This window comes from Solea senegalensis, linkage group LG11 (genome assembly GCF_019176455.1).
Source record: "Solea senegalensis isolate Sse05_10M linkage group LG11, IFAPA_SoseM_1, whole genome shotgun sequence".
NCBI lineage: Eukaryota > Metazoa > Chordata > Actinopteri > Pleuronectiformes > Soleidae > Solea > Solea senegalensis.
In genome coordinates this window covers 7,399,547-7,422,710 of record NC_058031.1, presented here as the reverse complement: position 1 = coordinate 7,422,710, position 23,164 = coordinate 7,399,547, and the positions used below count along the sequence as shown (strand labels likewise).

General features: G+C 39.4%; 1 protein-coding gene across 2 annotated transcripts; it reads left to right on the top strand.

The window, feature by feature from the left end:
- Positions 1–1,437: 1,437 nt before the first annotated feature.
- Positions 1,438–23,164, top strand: LOC122777197 (serine/threonine-protein phosphatase 6 regulatory ankyrin repeat subunit C-like). 2 transcript variants are annotated; one of them, XM_044038263.1, is made up of 28 exons: positions 1,438–1,671; positions 2,262–2,345; positions 2,477–2,555; positions 2,756–2,826; positions 3,439–3,639; positions 3,744–3,831; positions 3,985–4,127; positions 4,338–4,550; positions 6,051–6,129; positions 6,235–6,349; positions 6,511–6,593; positions 6,691–6,808; positions 6,917–6,985; positions 7,123–7,263; positions 8,163–8,225; positions 8,393–8,504; positions 8,873–8,944; positions 9,018–9,219; positions 9,300–9,387; positions 9,483–9,600; positions 10,769–10,988; positions 11,071–11,158; positions 11,280–11,363; positions 11,552–11,697; positions 11,860–11,942; positions 12,128–12,210; positions 12,459–12,550; positions 13,477–23,164. In XM_044038263.1, exons 1-28 carry the CDS (start codon positions 1,645–1,647, stop codon positions 13,746–13,748), a joined length of 3,234 nt encoding a protein of 1,077 aa, XP_043894198.1. In that variant the 5' UTR covers positions 1,438–1,644; the 3' UTR covers positions 13,749–23,164. The 2 variants fall into 2 exon arrangements, with proteins under 2 accessions (XP_043894198.1, XP_043894197.1); XM_044038262.1 differs by having other exon boundaries at positions 7,123–7,275.

The following is a 23,164-nucleotide window of genomic DNA, read 5'->3' as shown; positions in this document are numbered from 1 at the left end:
TAATACAAAACTGGCAGTAGTTTGGTCTTCCACAAAGCACTTATCGACCATCTCTACATCCTCACCCACATCTTGCAGCAAACACAATCAGAACTGGGGTTCGACATCAGGGGTTGTTCTCTCTGACTCAGCAGACACTCAAAACCAAGCAGGGACATAAACGGAACAGACACAAATATTGATTGCTTTGAAAGTACACTTTCACAAAACACAGAATAATATAAATACAGAAACAATACATATACAGGGTAGTCCCTGTAACGGCATCATGTTGCAACTCAGTGTATGAAGAATAAGATGAAGAATAAAATAAGAAAGAAAATACATGTAAAGGTGCAGTCACAACAGACACTACAGTGAGTGGAAAAGTCCAGGAGATAAAGTAAATCCATTTAATAAATAATTCTAATTAAATTAAATAATCTAATTAAATGAATGAAAAATGAATGAATTTGGGATTAAGAGGAAAAAATGAAATGATGTACAAGACCAGGATGAAATGTAAGGAAAGGGACAAATAAATACTTAAATGTGCAATATTACAATTTCAATATAATGAGCGACATTCCAATCATTATTTTGTGCAAAAATACTTTTAATAACGAAAATATTTTGAATATTTTGAAATATTATGCAATATGAATATTCAATATTACTTTGTTATAACCGTGTTGCTATCAATCATTTTGCAGTCACATTGTATATTTATGGATGTTATAATTTATTTTATTTGGTGGAATGTGGAGCAATCTATTGTCCAAGAATTTTCTTCTGAATAATTACATTTCTTTTGATTCGGAGTCTGAGATAAATTATACCCACTTAACAGGTGGATATAACTGCAAAATCTATAAAACCAAATCATATACGAACAACAGATTTTGTTAATATGGCTTCAATGCTGTTCAACCCCCAATTCTTCTTTCAAAGGTCTTTTTTGTATTATTTGTTAGCAGTGATTAAGTAAAATAGCAATGTTTGTACAGGTGAAGATATTTGTGTTTTCTTGTAGGAAAGAAAAAACAAACAAAGGAAACACCCTCAAAAATCAAATAAACAAAAAACACCCACAACAAAACAAACAAAACCCCACCCCCACAAAAAACAAACAACTAAAAAACACTGTGAAAACTGTGGAACACAATAGTAGCAACATCAACAATAATAGACTAAAGAATATATAATGTTTTTGACCTCTGAACCTCGAGTTATAAAACGTATTTTCTCTTAATTTAAACAGAACATGTTGTCTCTAATCCAGTTCGTCGGCCAATAAGGAGGAAAATGCCAAAAACATTTAGTTTAGATTTAACATGTTCAACTCAAAACCCCAAATCGACCTTGCATCCCCTGTTCTCCCGCAGTGTAGCGGCAGCTGCTGTCCTATTTTCAACCACATGGCGTCGCCATTTCCCTCAGAGAGTCCAGGAGCAGGCCGCCACGCCTGTAGGCGGACCAGCACAGTCGTAGCCAGTATCGTCAGACCAGACACTGGATAAAGACAACAACAGTGACAGATCAAGACCGCATTTCTGTTTGCAACCAGCTATGGGTGTAGTCTGAAAAGTGTACACAGTAGCGCACCGCAATATACCTCGCAGTTTTATCCTCATGAAGGAGCTCCGTCCTGGCTGAGTTTGGGAGATGGGAGTACTCAACATTGCAGACCAGGTACCGCTGAGAAAGACGGCGCTCCGTGTTTGTGATGTGGCGCAGTCTATTTGCTGGCAAATACCTGCTCTTGTGCGCAGCTTACTACGTGTAATTCGCTGTACTGTTCAGTATATTGTTCTGCTTTTTGAGGGTGCATGTTCAATAGTGGGGACACAACAATATTCAGACTATATTTCCCTGCCAGTAGCGGGGCTAGGCGTGCAATGTTTGCGCATTCGTTGTCGTAGCCCCGGAGTAGGCCGCGCTCTGGGTCCGGGCCAGCGCTGTAGCAGAGGCAGCTTGCTAAAGCTATGCACTGAAGCCGTCTGGCTAGCTGATGGAAAACGGCCTGTAGGCCACAGGCGGGGCTCTGAGTATTTGCTGGAAGGAAGCAAAAATTTCACTTTGTTATTCCGAAGTGAACGCTTTAAATAACAAGCCTTAACATCGCGATGTCATGCGTGCAATTTTCCAGAACAGTCGCTGCCCTTAACTGAGATGTAACCCGCTTATAGGAAGCGGATAGCATTATGATGTTCAGTTCAGATCAACGCAGGTTTATGCAACGTTACTGTGACGTTTATCGAAGTGGTGTTTCTGTGTTGCAGCCTCCTCTGGTCCAGGCCATCTTCAAACGTAATGCTGAAGAACTTCAACTACTATTGCACAAAAAGGAGGATGTCAATGCACTGGTATGTGTAAAGTTCATTGAATGTAGTTGCATGCTAAATGGGTTGGTGTCGCTTAAAGGCCCCGGAATACTTGTTAAACAAGAGCTTGTAATGTCATAATTCCCCCGTGACTTACATGCTCTCTCCTCCAGGACCAAGAGCGCCGTACGCCACTTCATGCTGCTGCCTGTGTGGGGGACGTCCATATAATGGACCTCCTCATTGAATCAGGTAAAAAAATAAAAAATAAAAAAGAATTACATGTATTACAGACACCTGGTACCCTGAATGTGTCTATATGTTGTTGTTGTTAAGTTGGTGTTACAGGAGTGTGGTGCACACTTTCTCCTCTTTAAAATGAAGCATCGGCAGCATCACTGTTGCAACATCCATGATGTGTCACCTCTTTGAAATTGTTGTTTGATTGCCAGGTGCCAGTGTCAACGCGAAAGACCACATATGGTTGAGCCCATTGCACAGAGCAGCTGCTTCCAGGAATGAAGTAAGCATTAAACCAATATAATGTTATTATTTCAGTCCAATTATCTGCACTTGGGCGATTGTTCAGCTGCTAGGCAATTGGATTTTTTCACTAATCACACATTATAGGCAGACTTTTTGATTATTTCAGGTGTTCAAATTTGATTTGTCTCCAGACATAACCAACACATTGGCGTGGATTGTTTTGGAAACAGTGTAGGCGTACCTATGTTTGTCTGGGTGCAGAACTCCGTTGCATAAGAAAAACCCAGCTAGTTGCTGTGGTTGCTTCATGGAAGGAGTGTAGTGTTTTTGGCAGTTCTGTCAAAATATGTCAATGTACTTTTGTGTTAAGGAAGAAGCAAAATACTATTTGAAGTTTGAGCACACAGATCTTTCAGACACACGAGGTGTTTTTTGCTGCTCAGACTTTAAGACCTAAATTAAAAAAAAACCAATATCTGCAAAATAAAATAATACATTTCCTACAATCTGAAAAAAAACCCTCAGTGAGTTGATGTGTCTTGCTCTGTACCTTTTAACAATTCATATTGTTTTTACTGTGGGAAATACAGCAAACTGCTGCAGGTATGATATGTGCTGTAAGTACTTGTTATTTCCGCTTTCTCTCCAGAGAGCAGTGGGTCTGCTGCTGCGGCGCGGAGCAGAGGCAAATGCACGAGACAAGTTTTGGCAGACACCACTGCATGTGGCTGCAGCCAACCGTGCCACACGCTGCGCAGAGACCCTGCTAACCCAGCTGAGCAACCTGAACATGGCAGATCGCACAGGCAGAACTGCTTTGCACCATGCAGCTCAGAGTGGGTTTCAAGAGGTGAGATTTAAACTATTAATTTTGCATTTTGACATTTTCCCCAAGTTATGACAATTCAAGAGCAGTTCCTTCATATTTGTTGTTTTCATTCGTCTGCCACACAGATGGTGAAGTTGTTGCTGAACAAGGGGGCCAACCTCAGTGCCATTGATAAGAAAGAGAGACAGCCTATCCATTGTGCTGCTTACTTGGGTAAGCAAGTTTTGCACAGCACTCACTCGCGTTATCAAACAGCAGTAAAAGGTTTTTATTGTTCAGAGACAGTTTTACTAAACAAAAAAATGAAGAGCAATATCATGGGCTTGTCTGTAAGTGTGGTCTTCTTTATATTTTTGTTTCCCATAGGGCATGTAGAGATTGTGAAGTTGCTAGTCTCTCGCAGTGCAGACAAGAGCTGCAAGGATAAGCAGGGCTACACACCTCTCCATGCTGCTGCTGCAAGTGGTCACATCGAAATTGTAAAGTATCTACTGAGGATGGGTGTGGAGGTGAGTCATTTTTTTTTTTTAATCATGCAGATTTTTTTTGTTTTCAAAATTATTATTTTTTTTGTTAATTGGGTAAATTAGTCTGTACTATTGGGTTTTACACATGTCAGAATATATGGCTTTTATCATGGTCACCTGAAATGTGTCTGAAAGGATACATCTATGATTTCCACAGTCTGATCTTGTGTTGCTTTTTTGGTTGACCATCAGATCGATGAGCCCAATGGCTTTGGAAACACTGCGCTGCATGTGGCTTGCTACATGGGGCAGGAGGCTGTGGCTACAGAGCTGGTAAACCATGGAGCTAATGTTAACCAGCCCAACAAGTGTGGCTACACCCCACTGCACCTGGCTGCCGTCTCCACCAACGGTGCCCTCTGTCTGGAGTTGCTGGTCAACAATGGGGCAGATGTCAACCAGCAGGTATGAAACTGTCTCGGATTGAAACTTCTTTTTTTTATTTTTCTGTTAATTTGAATTTTTGTTAGATATAATAAACAAAAATATAGAATCTTAATGCTTGTACTGCACAAAAACATGGGGAAAAAACATGCATTTTCACATAGAATGTGATGGATTGAGTTGGTACAGACTCATTCTCTAAAGTGGCAGTTGCGGAAAGATTTTTTTTTAATTGTAAATACATCACTATACGGCTGTGGACATCATGTGACTCTGATTATCATGGATCAAACAGTGTGTCGCAGAACTTGACAGACTGAATATAAATGATCCTTATAATGCAAACGGCCATGGTGGCTATAATTCTAGACATGCAGTTTTCCGACATCTTCAACTTACAAATACTTTCTCTCACCTTATTGTGGAGAATGCTTGGATGTTGCATTAAAAGCATGTTAAACAAACAAGATACTAAAGCTCTGGATTCTGTACCTGATAGGAAGTGATTAATGCACAAGTGGAATACGTTGCCTGTGGGTTCCAATCATTCTGTCTTCTGTTAAAGTGTGTTTTACTGTAGGGATCCAACTCTGCTGTCTCTGGGGACATGTTATTTGGCAAGGAGACTGACATGTGGTTCAGTTTAGACCTGCAACTAACGATTATTTTCATAATTGATTAATCTGTTGATTAATTTCTCAATTAATCATTTGGTCCATAAAATATTAGAAAACCTTAAAAAAATGTTGATCGGTGTACAAACCTGGAAATGATGATGTTCTCAAATGTCTTGTTTTGTCCTCACATCAAAATGATTCACTTTTAATGATTTCTTTATCTACATTAAAGAATTGAAGAAAATATTCACATTTAAGATCAATCGGAAATCTTGTTTAAATCATGAAAAAAAGCTTCAAACTGATTCATTGATTATCAAAATAGTTGTCGATTAATTTAGTAATCGTTTCAGCTCTAGTTCAGTTCGTTATGGTTTGGTACCCTTCCCTTTGGGTATTAGAGTTATGGTATGGGTGGTGACTGGTGTTTCTTCAATGCCCACAGTCTATTCTCATACAAAGCTTGATATCTTGTTGAGACTAAGAGACACAAACTGAGCAGGGGGAAAAAAAGGAGCTGCTGGATGTCCTCTATTGTTGTCTTTTGTGTCGTATTCGATGTTGTTCATTGTTGGTACACCAGTACAACACCACACTACATATCTTGCTGACACGGCCTTTGGGCACAGCGCACACCTTGTCTGCCAAGTAACGGTACTGTTCTCCATCTAAACACAAGCCTGACTGAAGGCTTCACCATTTTAAACCGTACCGTACCGCGATGGAAACAGATTTGAACAGAATGCCTTCCTGCCAAAATGGTGGTGTTTTGATTCTGACTGTTTCAGGGATAGTGTGACATCAGCTAAACAGACTAACATTTTTTATTGAAATTCTAACCCCTGCACTGAAGATTGGAAAAAAAATGATTTTTATATTCTGTCATATTCTATTCTTGTGATAGAGCAAAGAAGGAAAGAGCCCCCTGCACATGGCAGCCATTCACGGACGCTTCACACGCTCTCAGATCCTCATCCAAAATGGTAACAATGGCTGTGCTGCCTAACTGAGCTGTGAAAATATGTTGCTGCAGTATTGTCTCTCCACTTTATGACTTGTTTTACTCCCTCTTCCCTATTTTTCATCAGGTGGGGAAATTGATTGTGTGGACAAGTATGGCAATACTCCTCTCCACGTTGCTGCTAAGTACGGCCATGAACTGCTGATCAGCACTCTAATGACCAATGGAGCAGACACGGCCAGGTATCCGAAGCTTTTAGTGGTATTACTGATGAGAATAATAGTGCCATGAGCTTGGTAATCCTCACTAAAGCACAGCCTTTAATACTAAGACGCATTAATGCATTTACCTCATGATTTAAAACAGTTGGGTTTTAATGTTCTGTGTCTCTATGCATTTCTAGACGTGGGATCCATGGAATGTTCCCCTTGCACTTAGCTGTGCTGTACGGGTTTTCTGACTGTTGTCGCAAGTTACTCTCCTCAGGTTTGTGCCATGAATGTGTGTCTGTGTTGTCATTATTTAATCTTCTATACTTTATTGTAGACATTACAACTGCTTTATCTTTTTCATTACCCTACAGGGCAGCTGTATAGTATAGTTTCATCCATGAGTAAGGAGCATGTACTATCAGCTGGGTTTGACATAAACACCCCTGACAACTTTGGGAGGACCTGTCTACACGCTGCTGCCTCTGGAGGGTAAGAAGCTCAATCAGCTTTGGCAGAGGAATATTAAAGAATTTTATGCTGCCACGAGTCATCTGTTTCTCCATTGTAACTCACTGTCATGGTCGTCTGTCTTTGCAGAAATGTTGAATGTCTGAACTTGCTCTTAAGTAGTGGTACCAACTTAAACAAGAGGGACATAATGGGAAGGTGAGTTTCCCCTCATTCCTTTTTAGAGATGTGCGTGTGTGTGTGTGTGTGTGTTTTTGATTTGCCTCCAACGTTGATGCTGCAATACGGTTTAATGAATCACTGACTGTATTCTCTCTCCTGGCATCCTCCTGTAGGACACCGTTGCACTATGCGGCTGCTAATGGGAGGTACCAGTGCACTGTGACCCTGGTGAGCGCTGGCGCTGAGGTCAACGAGCCTGACCAAACGGGCTGTACTCCCCTGCACTACTCTGCCGCATCACAAGCCTTCAGCAGGTTGGAAAACAGGTCTTACTTCACTTTTCTACCTTTTTCTGAAACTTGAGAAGCAGCACAACACACCACATTTTGTACCTCTAAATCTTACAATTATCAACAATTTATTGTTTTGTGAAAGTAAATGTCCTGAGTATTTGGGCTTGCAGGCAGCTAACTTCTGAGGTCACCATGTTAAATTACTTTCTTGTTTATTTAGGGGTGGGCATGAATATTATTAGATGTCTGATCATAAAAAAGCTGATCAGGTCATGTGAGTTTATTAAATGGATACATTGTGAGACTAATGATTATGTCTCTTTAGCCCTCTGGTCATGTGGTGTGCCTTTGCTTTAAGATAAGGTCAAAGTGTGTGTTTGTATACTTTTCTTTTTTTAAAATCTCTATAGGACCTTTTTCTGGTATAATCTAGGGTTGAATGATTTTTTAATAAATATCTAATTGACTGAAATTGTATTTGAGATATGATTTTCAAATGGTAATTTTTACATAATTGTTTTCATTTGAATAACATATTTTAAATGGTTACTGTGATACATTTGTGCAGATCTGTGAGAAACTGATTTCTTCAGTCTGTAGAATATGATGTGTATAGGTCAGGACAATATTTAATCTAAAATGATTATTTTACACATTTTGGCTTTAAGAAATATTGCACCACCTGTGATTTGGCCATATTAAAATGATAAAGTTTTGATTTAATAGTTCAGCTGTAGTACAAACACTGACAAACAGGCTGAGATCCTACGATGTGACTAATGATTTAAAACTTTTGTGTTTTATGTATTTTGCACAATGAGGAAAATGTATATCTACATCTGCTGCAAAATAGATGTAGATTTACACACACACCACGCGCGTGTGTGGAAGGTTCATTGAATAAATTAATTTCTTTTCAGGGTTGATCGTCATTTTTCTGGGAACCATCAAAATGATGAGGATGAGGCAAAGGAATCGTACTTGTAAGTTCATTTGTTGCCGTCTTGACTCATGAACAATAATCAAGGTTGAGAATGCAATAAAATGACAGAAATTTAGTTTCTTAGTTTGTGCCTTAAGGCTGTTGAATAAAAAGTTGCTATTCTTCTCAACCCTTCTCTACATTTTGTGTCATCTTTTTTTATCGCAGCTGTTTGGAGCATCTTTTGGACAACGGTGCTGATCCATCGATGGTCAACACAAAGGGTTACAGTGCTGTTCACTATGCAGCTTACCATGGCAACAAACAAAACCTGGAGCTGGTGTGTCCCTCTGCTCTTGCTTCACAACATAATTATACACAGCCAAATATGGCTCCCTTTACACCTGACATTAGAATGTTTTTTCTGCGATCAAATGACTTAAGGGGGAGGGTAGTGACCAGATTGGGATGTGGACACAGGAGATGCATAATACTGTGTGTAAATACATGTGGTGAAATTCAATCAGATCACAGAAAATTCATTCTAATGCCAGGTGTAAAGGGTGCCTATGTCCAAGTCTAAATAGAAGTACTCCACTCAGATATTTTATTTTTAGTTATTAGATACTGCATCAATTACCATCTGTTTTAACCATTTCTCTTGCTCTGATAAATTTAATTAATTCAACTCGATATATTTCTTTTCAGCTTCTGGAGATGTCCTTTAATGCACTGGGAGACATAGAGAGCAGTATTCCAGTCAGTCCACTGCATCTTGCTGTAAGTTTCTCCACAGTCAACTTAAACTTGAACTGAAAAGCAGGGTTGTGACTGACCTCCTGTGTTCCCTCAGGCTGATAAAGGCCACTGGCAGGCGCTGCGTGTGCTGACTGAGACTGCAGCCTACGTGGATGTGCAGGATGCTGCAGGGCGTTCTGTGCTCTACTTGGCTGCTCAGAAAGGCTATACCCGCTGCGTCGAGGTGTTGTTGGCGCAGGGTGCCTCCTGTCTCCTCAATGACAACCGCCTCATGTGGACTCCAATTCATGTTGCAGGTATATTTCTCTCAGAATCTGATTGTTACCTTGTCGATCAGTGTTTTTTTAAATGTAACTTTCACTTTGTTTCCTTTCAGCTGTCAATGGTCACTCAGACTGCCTGCGCATGATGATAGATTATGGGGAGGATGGGGATCTCACCAATGTCGCAGACAAATATGGCCAGTAAGTTATGTCCTGCTGTGTTGTGGCTTCAGTTTGTCCATTCTGCTTCAAAACCTTTAATCTTGAAGTCTTAATGTTTTCCTTTTCACTTCTAGGACTTCTCTGATGCTGGCTATTCTGGGAGGTCATACTGACTGTGTTCGCTTCCTTTTGGAGAAGGGTGCCTTGCCAGATGCCCAGGACAAGAGGGGCAGAACAGCTTTGCACAGAGGGGTAAGTCTGTAAGCTGCCTCATGTGGCTACTACAATTCTGTACTTGCTGCGTAATTGGTGGGTGGAGCTGAAGAGTTGCTTTGTATTTCTGTTAACATTTACAATTACAATACTCAACATAAATGTCTCTTTAACTACATTATCTAAAGTACCATGTTTGCAAACTAAAATTACAAGGAGTACACTAAATGAAAAGCTGCCTTTTACCAAAGTTGTCATGTCACCCTGTGAGTTAACAATGAAATATTTAGATGATTATTTAAATTCCGTTTACTCCCAGTTGTTTGGTCGTCTCAGAAAATAGAACAACAGTTGCAAAGGCATGCTAGGTGTCTGGATTTAGGATTCATCTTATTAAGGGATTAAACCAGTTGATGATTACCTTAGGTGTGGGTGTCACCAGAGGCTTCATGATGCAATGTTAGTGATACTTATGCCACTATACAATAGAATGTTGTTATATTTTTGGAATATATTACTCTTTTTCTACAGTAAAGTATATTCCAAAATTAAAATCCCTGAGCCATAAAAAAGCATATTTATTGTACATATAATTAAATGTCTTATGTAGTCGATGTAATAATGCAGTGAATATATTTTATTCTAAAATATTGATCTCTGCCAAGTGGTAATGGCATAATTAAGAGAACTGGTCGTAGACAAAGTGACTTTTGCATACTCTGCTGCCCTCTATTGTCCATCTTAAGTTTACAGCAGGTTTTTTCCATGTTTCGCACTAAGTTCACCCTCCCTCACTCTGCAGCTGTTCTAATTTCGTCACTAGTGCGCAGTTTCAGAGAAGCAGCCTCTGCTGCAGCACCTTTGTTGCTGCGTTCTAGCTGAGTGGCTAAAATCTGGGATGAGCAGTTAAAAAGATTACATTGGGGCTGATGTGGGTCTGTCTTAAGTTTTTAGAATTATTTATTGCTTACTGTTCATCACTCCTCCACTGTGCAGCAGCATCTGTGTGTGTTTCTGAGTGAAGCCTCATTTACATATTAGAGTGCAGAGGGAGAGAGAGGGGATACTTGCTGTCCACATATTGGTACACTATCGCCACTTTAAAATGGAGTGATGCTATGCTGTATCAATAAGTGTAGGATAAATATTTAGTTTTGTTAAAGTGTGATGTGTTCCTCATGTAATTTTGCTGTTTTTTTTTGTACAGGCGATGTTGGGCCACGATGACTGTGTGACAGCTCTGCTGGAGCACAAAGCTTCTCCATTGAGTCGGGACACCCAGGGTAGGACACCGCTGCACTATGCTGCATCCAGAGGCCACACAGAGATCCTGGCCAGTCTGGTGCAGGCCACTGTGGCAACAGACCCACAAGATAAACTGCTGGACAACAAACAATACACCCCGCTACACTGGGCTGCTTACAAAGGTTTGATGATCCCCAGTCATAAATGGTGTAATTAATCACTATGACATCTGTCTATAATGCTTGGTATGTGTTTTCTTATCAGGGCATGAAGACTGTTTGGAGGTTTTACTTGAATTTAAAACATTTGTCCATGAAGAGGGAAACCCTTTTACCCCCCTGCACTGTGCTCTGTGAGTGTTCCATTTACATCAACTTACATCTTATGTCTTTTAGTGTGTCAAAACTCAAAAAGTTAATTAAGTGTATTTAGATGCAACCAACATTTCATTAATTCTGTTGTCTTGTTTGTAGGATGAATGGCCATAGCGGTGCTGCAGAGAGGCTGCTGGAGTCTGCTGGGGTCCAGATGATAAACACCAGAGATGCCAAAGGAAGGTGAGGCCACAAAATAAGACTTATATTATTTTTGAAACACATTCACATTCAGGAAGAAATCGTATAAAGCTGTAAAATGTTAAATATAAGTTCTGCATTCCTCAGCACTACATAGTATATACAGTACTGCACCTGTTTCCCCTAAATCATAAATAAGTCATGATGTTCCTTTCTGTGTGCGTCTGTAGGACCCCACTGCATGCTGCTGCATTTGCTGAGGATGTCACAGGTCTTCAGCTGGTGCTTCGCCATGGGGCAGAGATCAATGCCGTAGACAACAGTGGACGCTCCGCTCTGATGGTAGCCGCTGATAAGGGACACAGTGGCACTGTGGGTATGTGTCACTCTTTTTCCTACGATATCATGAAGAACTAGTTGTTTATTTTTTTGGCTCATTCATGGCTCCCACATGCTAAGATTGAAAATGTCTACTCTGCCAATGTCGGCACAACTGTAGTCGCAAGAAATAAACTTTTTGTGTTTTGGTGTTGTCCAGCCATCCTCCTTCACCGGGCCAAGGCTGACTTGACACTGCTGGATGAGAACAGGAACACTGCCCTGCACTTGGCCTGCAGCAAGGTACACATACTGTAATTATTGTTAAGATGCTACAAGATCCACAGTGAGCATTACCACCACACATTTTAACAAGTACAAGCACATCATTTTTTCATGAGCAGTATGTTTATGTTAAACAAAAATATATGATGAAATGCATTTTGTGGAAGACCACTGACTTTCTCTCTCCCCCCCCACCCCCTTAGGCTCATGAGATGTGTGCTCTGCTGATTCTGGGCGAGATCCACAGTCCCACACTCATAAATGCCACCAACAGTGCTCTGCAAATGTGAGACCCTTCTTTCAGTTTAAAAGCTAATAATAAATATGGGGACAACTTAATGAGGTTTTTTTTGCTCAGGCTTGTGGGTTTTAAATTTTTGCCAAGCTACTTTTAGGTCGGTGGTCTGGACATACATGCAGCCTTAGTTTTAATAATGCAGTTTAACTATGTAAAAATCCTTCATGGGGGAAAAAAAGGCAATTTTTGTTTGTGTTTCATCACACGGTTATACATGTTAACGTTCTCTTCTCTAGGCCCCTCCATCTTGCAGCACGTAATGGCCTGGCTACGGTGGTACAGGCACTGCTGAGTAGAGGAGCCACGGTGCTGGCTGTGGATGAGGAAGGTAAGATTGATGGCAATTGTTAATGATCAGGATACCAGTTAGTAATATTTTGAGCCCATATACATTTTCTGCAAAAATAAAATCCTTGATGTCAAATTAAAGCATAAAACCAACTCCAACACAAAGCCACTTCCACATAAACCCCATGGGCACCTGCTAGGATGTTTAACATTTTCAATTTTGTCCAATTCATTAATATAAGTAAAGGATGACTAAAGGGCACAAAAACCTCTGTGTAATGTGTTCCAGCTAAACAGCTCCACAGACTGCAGCCTCCAGCCTGATGAAACTGCTGATTTAACACCTCCAAGTAATTTTAATAAAAACTCAACATTGCAACCCTTATGGAGTTGGATTTATCGCAGAACTTTTGGATTGCATTCATTTTAGCAAGGTGTACTTAATCAACTGTCAGCCGAGTGTATATTTGAAATTACCACACATTTTCACTGGCTGTAAAGTGCTTATTAGTTTCTTTCAGTGCAGTTGTCACCTGAGAACACTATATGTTTTGAAATAGGAGCACATCCATGTCTGGCACCACGAAGATATTCTTTAATTTAATATTTTTATGATAATATTGTTGTCACCCTCCCCTGTTTTAAAATATGCTCACTTGGCTTACATTTTCTTGACTTGTGCCTTTTGTCTTTAAATGTTCAGATATAGGCCATTGTGCTCACATGCTGAATTAACTTTGTCTTATGTCTGAAGTAAATACATGAAGGTTGCAAGGTTGTTCAAAGTTGTAAAACCTAATCAGATGTTAAGTAAAATGCTCTTCTGGGTGAATCCCTCACCTTTTTAAAGCTACACAGTTCATTTCCCCATCTGGTTGTAACAGTATTAAGATGTTTAGTGATGTAATTCACCTGATTTTACAAGCAGTAAGCATGCACTAATGGGAATGTGCTTTTGTCGCTCAGGCCACACCCCAGCTCTGGCCTGTGCTCCCAACAAGGACGTGGCTGACTGCCTGGCTCTGATCCTCTCTACCATGAAGCCTTTCCCCCAGCGGGACCCTTCCTCCTGCTCCTGCTCCTCCCCCACTGTTTCCCCATCCCCGGGTCTCAACTTGCTGAAGCACTGCGGCATCACCGCCACCTGCGCCCCCCTGCCCAGCAACGGCCTCCACAACGGCTATGTCAAAGACCGCCACGGTGCACCAGTTGGCCTGGATGGGTGTCTGTCTGAGTGAGGTCCCATATGCCTCCTCAGTCAGCTGCTATCGCCATCACCACCACCAGGGGGCGACTCCCTTTAACATGGCCCAGAGGACCAGGAGAGCACCCACCCACTTGTCTGTTCTCTGTGTATGTATGTGTTTGTGTGCGTGTGTGTGTGCGTGTGTGTGTGTGTGTGTGTGTGTGTTGGTCTTCTCTTGAGGTGCAGTCAAACCTAATATGCAATTAGATCCCATTCCTCCATCTCCTAGTAGTGCTTAATATGTAGAGGCCCATTTCTCTACAAGGTCACTCAGATGAAGTGTGGAATCCAAAACAGACACGAGCAAATGAACCATCTCGAAACCATTTAACCCTTTAAAATTATGTCGACATAATTATATAACCAACATCTAAAAGCATGGGAATCTCTGTATCCTCAACTGTCTTCATATCATTCACTATAAACGTCATATCATGTTTGATCAGTTTTGGTGACCTTGTAGAGGAATATATAGCCTTCCCAAATGATTGATCAAAGAGTTTTGTTTTTTTGGTGATATTCTTTACCTTTTTTCTTTATTTGTTTTTAATTGTCTGTTAGCTTAGATTTTTATGAAGGAACCACACAAGGGAAAATCAAAATTTTTGCTTAAGAGTGCAATGCTTGTGTACTACAGTACTATCCGAAATTTGGAAAAGGGTCACAAAGATGTTAATTCCATAGTGTACTTTAAATGTACAACATACAATAGTTTGGCGTTTTAAGATGAATTTGGTAACGCTGCTGAATACGTTAGCATGTCTCCTTCCAAAGGAGAGCCATGCTTGGGTCAGCATTGTAACATCAATTTGTTCTTAATGCTGACTTCATGTTTTAAAGATGCTAAATAAGTGTTTGTTAAGCTAGAATGTTTCTAAGCATATAAGTTATGACCAAAGTTGAGCAACACTACTATGGCTATAAATTATTTATTTGAGATGAACTGTACTGTATAGAGAAAGACAATAGATCTTGATATACCTCGTCAACTCGTTTAGCAGCTGCTTCATCTTCACCCAGGGTCTGTAGGCCTAATGTTCTCTTTTTGTTGGACTAGAGAACTACTGTAGGATAGTGACTGACTGAGGCCTTGTTTATTTCTAGATGAAGGCTTTACTAGTAATATCTGCCAACAACACCTCATCAAAGCATCATATATCTGAGCACATAAATGAACAAGCCATTTCAAGTTGTTTCCCCATCTCCAAGTGTTTTTTTTTTTTTAATGAAAAGATTTCAGAATTCAAATGGCCTAGTTATTGATAGAGAGCAGTCGGTTATGGTTTTTAGGCACTAACGACATTTTGGTCTCTGCTTTTCCGACGTTGAACTGGCCATCAGCATTGTTGTTTGTGGGGTTGCTGCAACTCCACCGTTATGTTCTGTGGTGGCCATTTATTTAACAAGCTCTCCCTAGGAGTACTACTTGGAGCTGGTAAACTAGTTTTAAACATCTAATAGCTTATATCTCAGCTCTTCAGTTGTCAACTCTGATCAATTATTAGAACTGAACGATACAGAGTAGCTTTTTTTTATTGGGCAATTTTCAAGCAATATTTTTCATTTGACCTTTTTGTTAACGTTATTGAATAGACAATCACTGTCACAAGGGCTTTTGTTTCCCTGGAATGTGTTTGATTTTTTTTTCTGATTTGTTTATATAATTTCATAAAAAATGACTAAAGACTTAACGAATGGCTCTGTGTGTGCTGGGCATTTTACTGTCAGTGTCAACGCAAATGCACTGGACTGCCTTTATGGCAACTCATGAAATGCCTTTTGACCCATGCCTTCCGTAATACATCATTTCAGTTGGATTGCATAATGATAGAGTATGACGAGCCCTGAGACTGATTATCTTTCCACCCATTTCGATAGTAACAACGTCGAACCACGGTTGTATCTAGTGGACAGACATTGTCGGCACATCTTAATATGTAACGGCATTGTTAATGACCAGGGAGCTGATTTCCCTTATTGAAGCAAGTAGGGCTAAGAAGAAAAGGAGAGGGATGTTTGCTTAGGCCAATACCTGTTGTTTAGATTTCAGGAATAGCAGAAATCCAAATATGTGCTTTTTTGGTGTTAATTTTGTTGTCTCCTCATCCCATTTCTGGTACTAAGCATACTAAAGATGATTGTATCGGACCACTAGAGCTGTTTGTGACTTATAAGATGTTATATCTATGCTATTTTGTCTTTTTTTTTTTAATGATTATTACACTGAGTAAGATTGTTGTCATTGGCGTGAGGACTTCATATCCATTGATAATGAAGTGGCACAATTGCACACATTAGTTGACTGGATGAGAGATGAGGACCTAGACAAGGCTGTGTTGTCAAATTCCCCTGCAGAAATAGTCTTGGACGTTATTGTAAAAGTTGTTAAGTAAGATTTGTTGTTGACTTTTCAATTGACTGAAATGAATCGGAGATAATTAGTGATGTCCAGCCTTTGGTCTCTTGATCAATTTCTTATTTAAAGGAGAACAGTGATATACTTGTTAATATTAGGGATAGGTGCATACTTTTTTTTTGTGATCTCAGGATCTGTGCTGAAGCTGCAGTCAGAATTTACTAATCCAATCAGATCTCAGCAGGATAAATATGTCTACATTTTTAATGGGATGTTCCACAATTTAATTGCTTTTTTTAAAACCCTAATCCCACAGCACTTAATTAGATAGTCAAGCACGCACTTTAGTACATTCAGGTTCTAAGTGTGCAAACGATGTAATGTATGTACATATGTTTACATGCATGTATGTTGCTGCTGAATACAGGAAGGTAGGGTTGCAAAAGACGACCTAAGGCTGCAACTAAATTGTACTAACAATGCATTATTTGAAATGAGTAAGTGTCTCCAAGCACTTAGGGACAGTGTCCACTGCCCACTGACTTTTTCGAGTTGTCCATTTCTGGGCAATGGGGCCCAACAAAGTGACAAGGTTGCATTACCCAGCCTACTGTTAATAATACAGACCCTGGCCTAAGTCACTTAAAGTCAGTCCAGTGATTCAACAGACACCTCAGGCAGGCTCCTCAAAAATACTTTACATACTCTCTCTGCCATCCGTAGGTGCTTTCTCTTGTGATGTCCTTATCTGACCAGTAAACGGAGCCATTGTCCCTTGCAACTATACAGGTTGTAAGTAACTGAATTCTTTTGTTGTATTGCAGTATTCTTATACATGCTTCTTATTTTCTTTTCCTTTTTTTTTCTCTTTGTGTGTGTTACCAGTGATAATTGGGTGATTGTGCATGGAGCTAGATCATAATTTTGATTTAGTTGACGATTAAACAAATGGAGCATATATAATATATCTGGAGATAGAAAGCAATGAAAGGTCCAATTGTAGCAATAGCGCGTGTGTGTGTAAAAGTGTGCAGCACAAATATTGCACTGCCATCCATTTAGGCCAATTCAGTAAATCATAGCATAAATGCCAATGGAAGATTTAAATGCGGGTCAGATGTTATAATGATCTTTGGTCACAAATAAGGCCTGTTTGCCAAAACATGTGGACAGGGTGGAACTTCTAGTAAAACAGCAATGGATTTATGCATATGTTCAAGCAGTTTACAGTCAAACCATCAAATCTGAGCCATGAGTTTTCTGACTGATATGAATGTAGTGTCAGTTTAGAGCAGGACAATTTCCTTTCTCCCGACTTTAAACTGTTGCTCTTCATTTGTCTTGCGTAGATATGATTATACTGGTAGCATGTCATAACCTACTTCTTGACATAATATACAATATGTGTAGTAGTCTTCCTGCATTGATGGTCTGGAAAGGGTTTTTTGGCATTCTTGTTAGAGTATAGGCCTGTTGTTTTATATCACTTTGTCTTTACACATTTTGTGTGTAGTGTAGCCCAAAAGGTGAAAGAGCTGAAAAGAATTAAACATTCATGCTCATCCATTCCATTGAGTCTGCCTTAGAGTACAATAAAACAAGAGGGACAAAAAGATCTGCAGTAGATGGCATCATACATACTCATAAATAGCCTATATTTGACAAAAATGCACCTAAGCTACACCCATTTAGTGCCATAGAAACCTTTATTTGCCTTTAGACATAAATCATATTTACTTGGTCCGTAACTTATTCAAAAGAAGGCAGGATTGTTACAAATTTGTGTTTGGTGCTGCATGTCTTTTCGCCAGTTAAATTATTCAAAGAAAAACAATTTAAAATTTTGCATGGGATATTGTAATTTAATGCGAGTATTCTGTTAAAATTTAGTGTTAGATTTTTATTATTGGGCTTTTTTGAAGAATATAGTTAGTTTGGTATTGGCAAAGCAATCCCTGGGTTGTGTGTTTATTTAACAAGCTGGATTATCGTGTGTGTATGTGTGTGTTACCAGGAAAAAAAAACAAGTTTTTGATGTCCAAAAGAAAAAAAAATAGCATGGTATATACAGTTGAGAATTGATTTGCCTCAGTTGATGTCTCGGTTCTTACTTGAAGTAAATGGCAAATTTCAATTCATTTCTGATCCACTGTTGAGCCTTTTGCCTTAAAAGCTGAAAATGGAAACGATACCTGGCAGTACCTAAAAAGTTGCATCACCTGTACAGTTATGCTACTTGGTTGGATCGCTGAAAAAATATATTTTTTGGCTAATTTTGGACTTTCAAGACATTTGTGGGTGTCGAGAAGCACACAAATCAATTAAGGTAGCACATAGCTCAAGGTTGCCATGGTGCAGAGATTGTTTTGAGAGGTTAGGATTTTGCCATATTTGCCACTGTGAAAGAATGAATTCAGAATTCACTTGTAAACAATCAGCTTTGGCTTCTCTGTTATCCAGAGCCAAATGACACTGGGGATAATAGTGGTGTACCTCAAAAAATATTTAGATGGATAAAAGGAAATTCTTATGGAAAAAAAAAAAAAATTGTGTACAGCTATGCTAACAAAGAGTTAAACTTTGTGATCCATCTTGTCATGGGTAGTGTAATTTTGCTTAAACCAGCCTAAATCGGAGATGTAGTATCTACGCAAAAGTGTTAGATTAGTGTCGGCAGATGTCTCATGTTTCCTACCTGATAAAGGGGCAGCCAATGCACCTTGTTTAATGTTTTTATTGGACCTGCATTTTTACCTCATCAGTGATCTTTTGTGTGAATCCACTGACATTGATCCTCTGTGATTTCTTGCATTTCCTAACAGTGTAGATTTCTCTCTTACTGTGTGTGTGTGCGCTTGTGTGAGAGGGAGAGTAACTTTTCAAGATATGCATGTCCGACCTAAACATGCACAAGTCCCTGTTTTCATTTTAGCACAGAAATGCGTTGTAACCCTGTTTGAACATGTTTCTCTTCATTAAAACCAACACATAAGTCATTTAAGGTGGAGGGTACAGGCTAATTTAAGGTAGAAAAGGAAGGTAGCTGTAAACCTTTACCTCTGTATGTCAAAACAATACAATTATACTGTATGACTAATGCTAGTTTGACCACTTTCCCTGCCTGAACACTTGGTTATTAATTTTCCCACCACCAATAGGAGCTGTGTAATAATGAGCACAGCGGTGGCATGGTGCCTTTTATTTGTTACTACCGAAAGGTACGGTCTTCCATTTGTATTTCTCAGAAGCCTTATAATGGGAAAAAGAAATTACTCTGAATATACATGACTACAGTGCATAGACCCATATGCCCTCTTAGCATGTCTATCTCAACCCTATCTATATGATCGGAGTAACTTGTTCTGCAATAGTCTGGATTTCATAACACATCTCCTGTGACTGCCCTTTGGGTAGCAAAATAAATTGCACAGAATGCAATTTCATGCTCATCACACATTGAATGGATGGATCTCAATTGTTTGAAAGCACAAATCCAAAGAAGGCACAGGCGAGAGAAGGAGCCTTTAGACCAAATTTAGGCAACAACATGAGGGAAAAATATCCAACTCCTCTTTAAGAGCAGAAAACAAGGAGGATTGATTGTCGGTAACACTTTAACTGTAGAGAGAGACGAGTGTGCATTTTCAGAGCTTCTTCTGATTGTTCTCATCTTTGTTCATCGATGATCAGACATTCACAATAAGACCCACGTTGTGAAACAATGCGGTACCTGCATTCAAGATCAAGTTTAGGCAAACTGTCGTGACTGTGTTGCAAACTGATTGTGGAGATTGTTTTGTATTATTTAGGGTAGACTGACTACAAGTAGGGTTGCAGTAGTAGCTGTGTGCAGTGTTAATAACCGTGTGATCATACTATAGAAGTGATATAACATTTTGTTGTCTTACAACATTAAGGCATGAATCATCTCTAATGCTGACCTCGTTTGAAATAGACAAAAGATGAAAGTGCAATAACCTAGTGTTTTATCATTGCTTCCTTGGTTGAAAAAAAAAAAAATTAAATATGCCCTTTCTGTTAACACCAAAAGTCACTTGTCTGTAGCAAATGAAGGATTTCAAGTGGTCCTCTTGTTTGTTATCAGGGAGGTGGCATTTGATAGTGGAGTTGGTGATATTCTGTTCTTAAAACTGTGATCAATATCTGATTGCTGAAGCTGCCTGCTCAGAAAGAATGGTGTACAAGTTTCCCGACAGATTTGAGTAGGGGTGTGTGTGTGTGTGTGTTTTTTTTTTCTCTAATAGATGGACTTGACGGTGTTGTAGTTTGGACTTCTGGTTTTTAGCCAGTGGACATGTTAATTTGCATGTGTAGATGTGTATATGCATCCTCTTCCTCCTTGAATGAAATGTTTTCTCTAAAATATTTAGACCTGCTGTCAGTGATGTATGCGGATAAAAGGAAATATGAAATGCCTTATATTTGTTTTCAATGTTAAGCATTAAGGGTTCTTTATGTGTCCTTCCCTTTTCAGTGTGTAGCCTAAAGCTTGTACAGTTAAGATACTCATGAGATTTATATCTACTGAATAGCCTGTGTTTTCAGAATTTGTTCTTTGGAGGTCCTGTGATTGTGGTGTTAGAAAAACATTCCCTTTGAAAGTGCCGTTTGTTTTCACCAGCAAAAGATGTGGTTTTTTTGGGCGGGGAATGTATTTACACGAAGGAAAACAAATGTTCAAAACACTTTGCAGTGTTTTATTTTTGAACTGAATGACGCAAAGTATTTGTGCAGGTGAAATAAGGCAGCAATCTTCTGATGGAGCACCTTATGGACTTGCTCCTTCCTGTGAGCCCATGATGGAGGTAGTCTCACATCAAGCTTGATAACTCTAAAGCAGAGCCATATCACAGAATTTTGCCCATTAGGAGCCCCTTGAATGTGCTATTAGGAATAGCCTCTACTGTAGACGGATGGTTACTGCATGTTCTGTGACATTTTAGTAGTGGTAGTATCTTTTTTTAATGTTATATTTAGTCCGCTTCACTGTAGATGTTGCTACCCACCTCATTGCAGCCCACAAGCTATTAACAATCCTTTCACAACTGGACTTAAAGCAGGCATTGATCTGCTGCTGAGGCAGCCTTAATACCTTGCAAATTAAAAGAAGAAGAAAAAAAAGTTGATAGTTGCCTGGTTTACTTTTGAGTGGCTTATCTGGAGGAGGAGCCTCTGTTTTGAGTAGAGGGACTCTGAATCAGGGCATGTGATGAGTAACAATCAAATAGTTTCACAATGCACCTTCAAAAAATAATAAATAATGAAAAAAACAAAAAAAAAATAAAACAAGTTGGCTCGTCCACCCAACATTCCAAAGTTGATTTCATTTTCCACAGTCCTTTCCCACTGTTTGAGGAAACCTTTTTTTGCTTTGCTGGTGAATGAAAAGGGCATGTGTATCAATGACAGGGTTCCCTATTTAGCCTAACGCTAATTACCTCATTTACAAATCTGCAAATATACTACTCTACTGTGTCTAAAGGAGTCAATGCCATCACCAGCAGTGTGGTCTTTAGACCTGTGATGACAGCAGGACCAATGAAGTTACTCTGTTGAAATTAGCCAATCTAAAAACATGACTGGTCTGGAAAAATAGGGTAAAGTAATATTACAATTTTGCAAGATTTTCTTCAGTAAACGGCTGCTACTCCAGTCAGCATCAGACTGTAGCTAAGATTGGATTTGATTTGATTTTTATGGGTCATCATTTTGGTGATAAAAATACATACATTTCAAGTCAACGACGAAAATCTGAAATTACAGTTGTCGCTGTTTTTGAGACGTTGACTGTAGTAGCAGCTGGTGGCAGTAGCATGGTTCAAGATCTGGGGCTGGTTCACGCCTGGTGTATCTCATGATTATTTAAGTGAACGATCATGTTGGCATCACTTGCTGTTTTTTCAGTAGCATTTCTCCTACCTCCTTGTTTTTGCAGCCTTGAGTATTTGTTTGTCTCTCCACCTGTTCTGAAAAAATAAGTGTATTGCAGTAGGGGAATACAGATTTATCATAAGCAATGGTAGTAATACTTTCAGAAAAAGTGTGCTTGGTTGTGTTGTGTGTGTGTATATATGTCTACTTGACGTTGGAAAAAAATATTTATGAGAAGCATTTATACGACAAAATACCACTGGAATGTGAAGCCAGAAAATGTTAAGATGCATAATATGATGATAGTCTATCCCCTTTAACATTCAGTGGCGAATGGTCAGAGGAATCATCTTATAGAGAAAAAAAATAACCATGCATTGGCTGTTTTTTTTTTTCTTCTTCTTAACACCGTGTATTTCTTTGGTTTCCTCTTGTACGTATGCTTCCCTGTCTTCATACGTATACACTATGTCAGCCTTTACAGCTTCATTCTGGGTCAGCCATCGATTGCCCTGAAGTTATAATGATACCACAGGTACCACAAATTTTCACGAGGAAGATAATAAGGTGGATTTGTAATTCTGAATGAGGGCGAGTTTGAACCCCTCGACTGTATGCCTTTGAATCCATCTGTCCGCTCCGAACCAAATTCTGCTTCTTAGTTTTTCGTCTTCACGCTGCCCTGACATTTTACATCCAGTTTAACTACAAGGGGTACAGGACAAGGTGAAAGGTTTGAGGTTTTATGCCCCCTCCCCCACCCCACACTCTCTCCTCTGCCCACTCATGCTTTTTCCATGACTCGATCACCTGTACTCCCCATCACCCACCTCACATAAACCTCAAGCCATTCATTCTCAAGTTTTGTTGTTTTGTTTTTTCGACAATGCAATCCTGAAAGCACTTTGCCTTGTTATTCCTTTGTGTGAACATGTGAATGATAATTTGTTACAAAAATGTTAAATATGTAAAAGATCATTCACTGTTTTGGAAAAACCTGCATCTGTCTTTCTGACGTTAAAAGAAAAAAAAAAAAGAAACAATTTAGTGACATTAAACCTGAATCTATTTTATAAAATGTTTGCTGCAGCCAATTGGTCTTGTCATTCAGTATTGTGGCTTAGGGTTGTTTGTGTTCAATAAAGTGCTATTGCTAAATA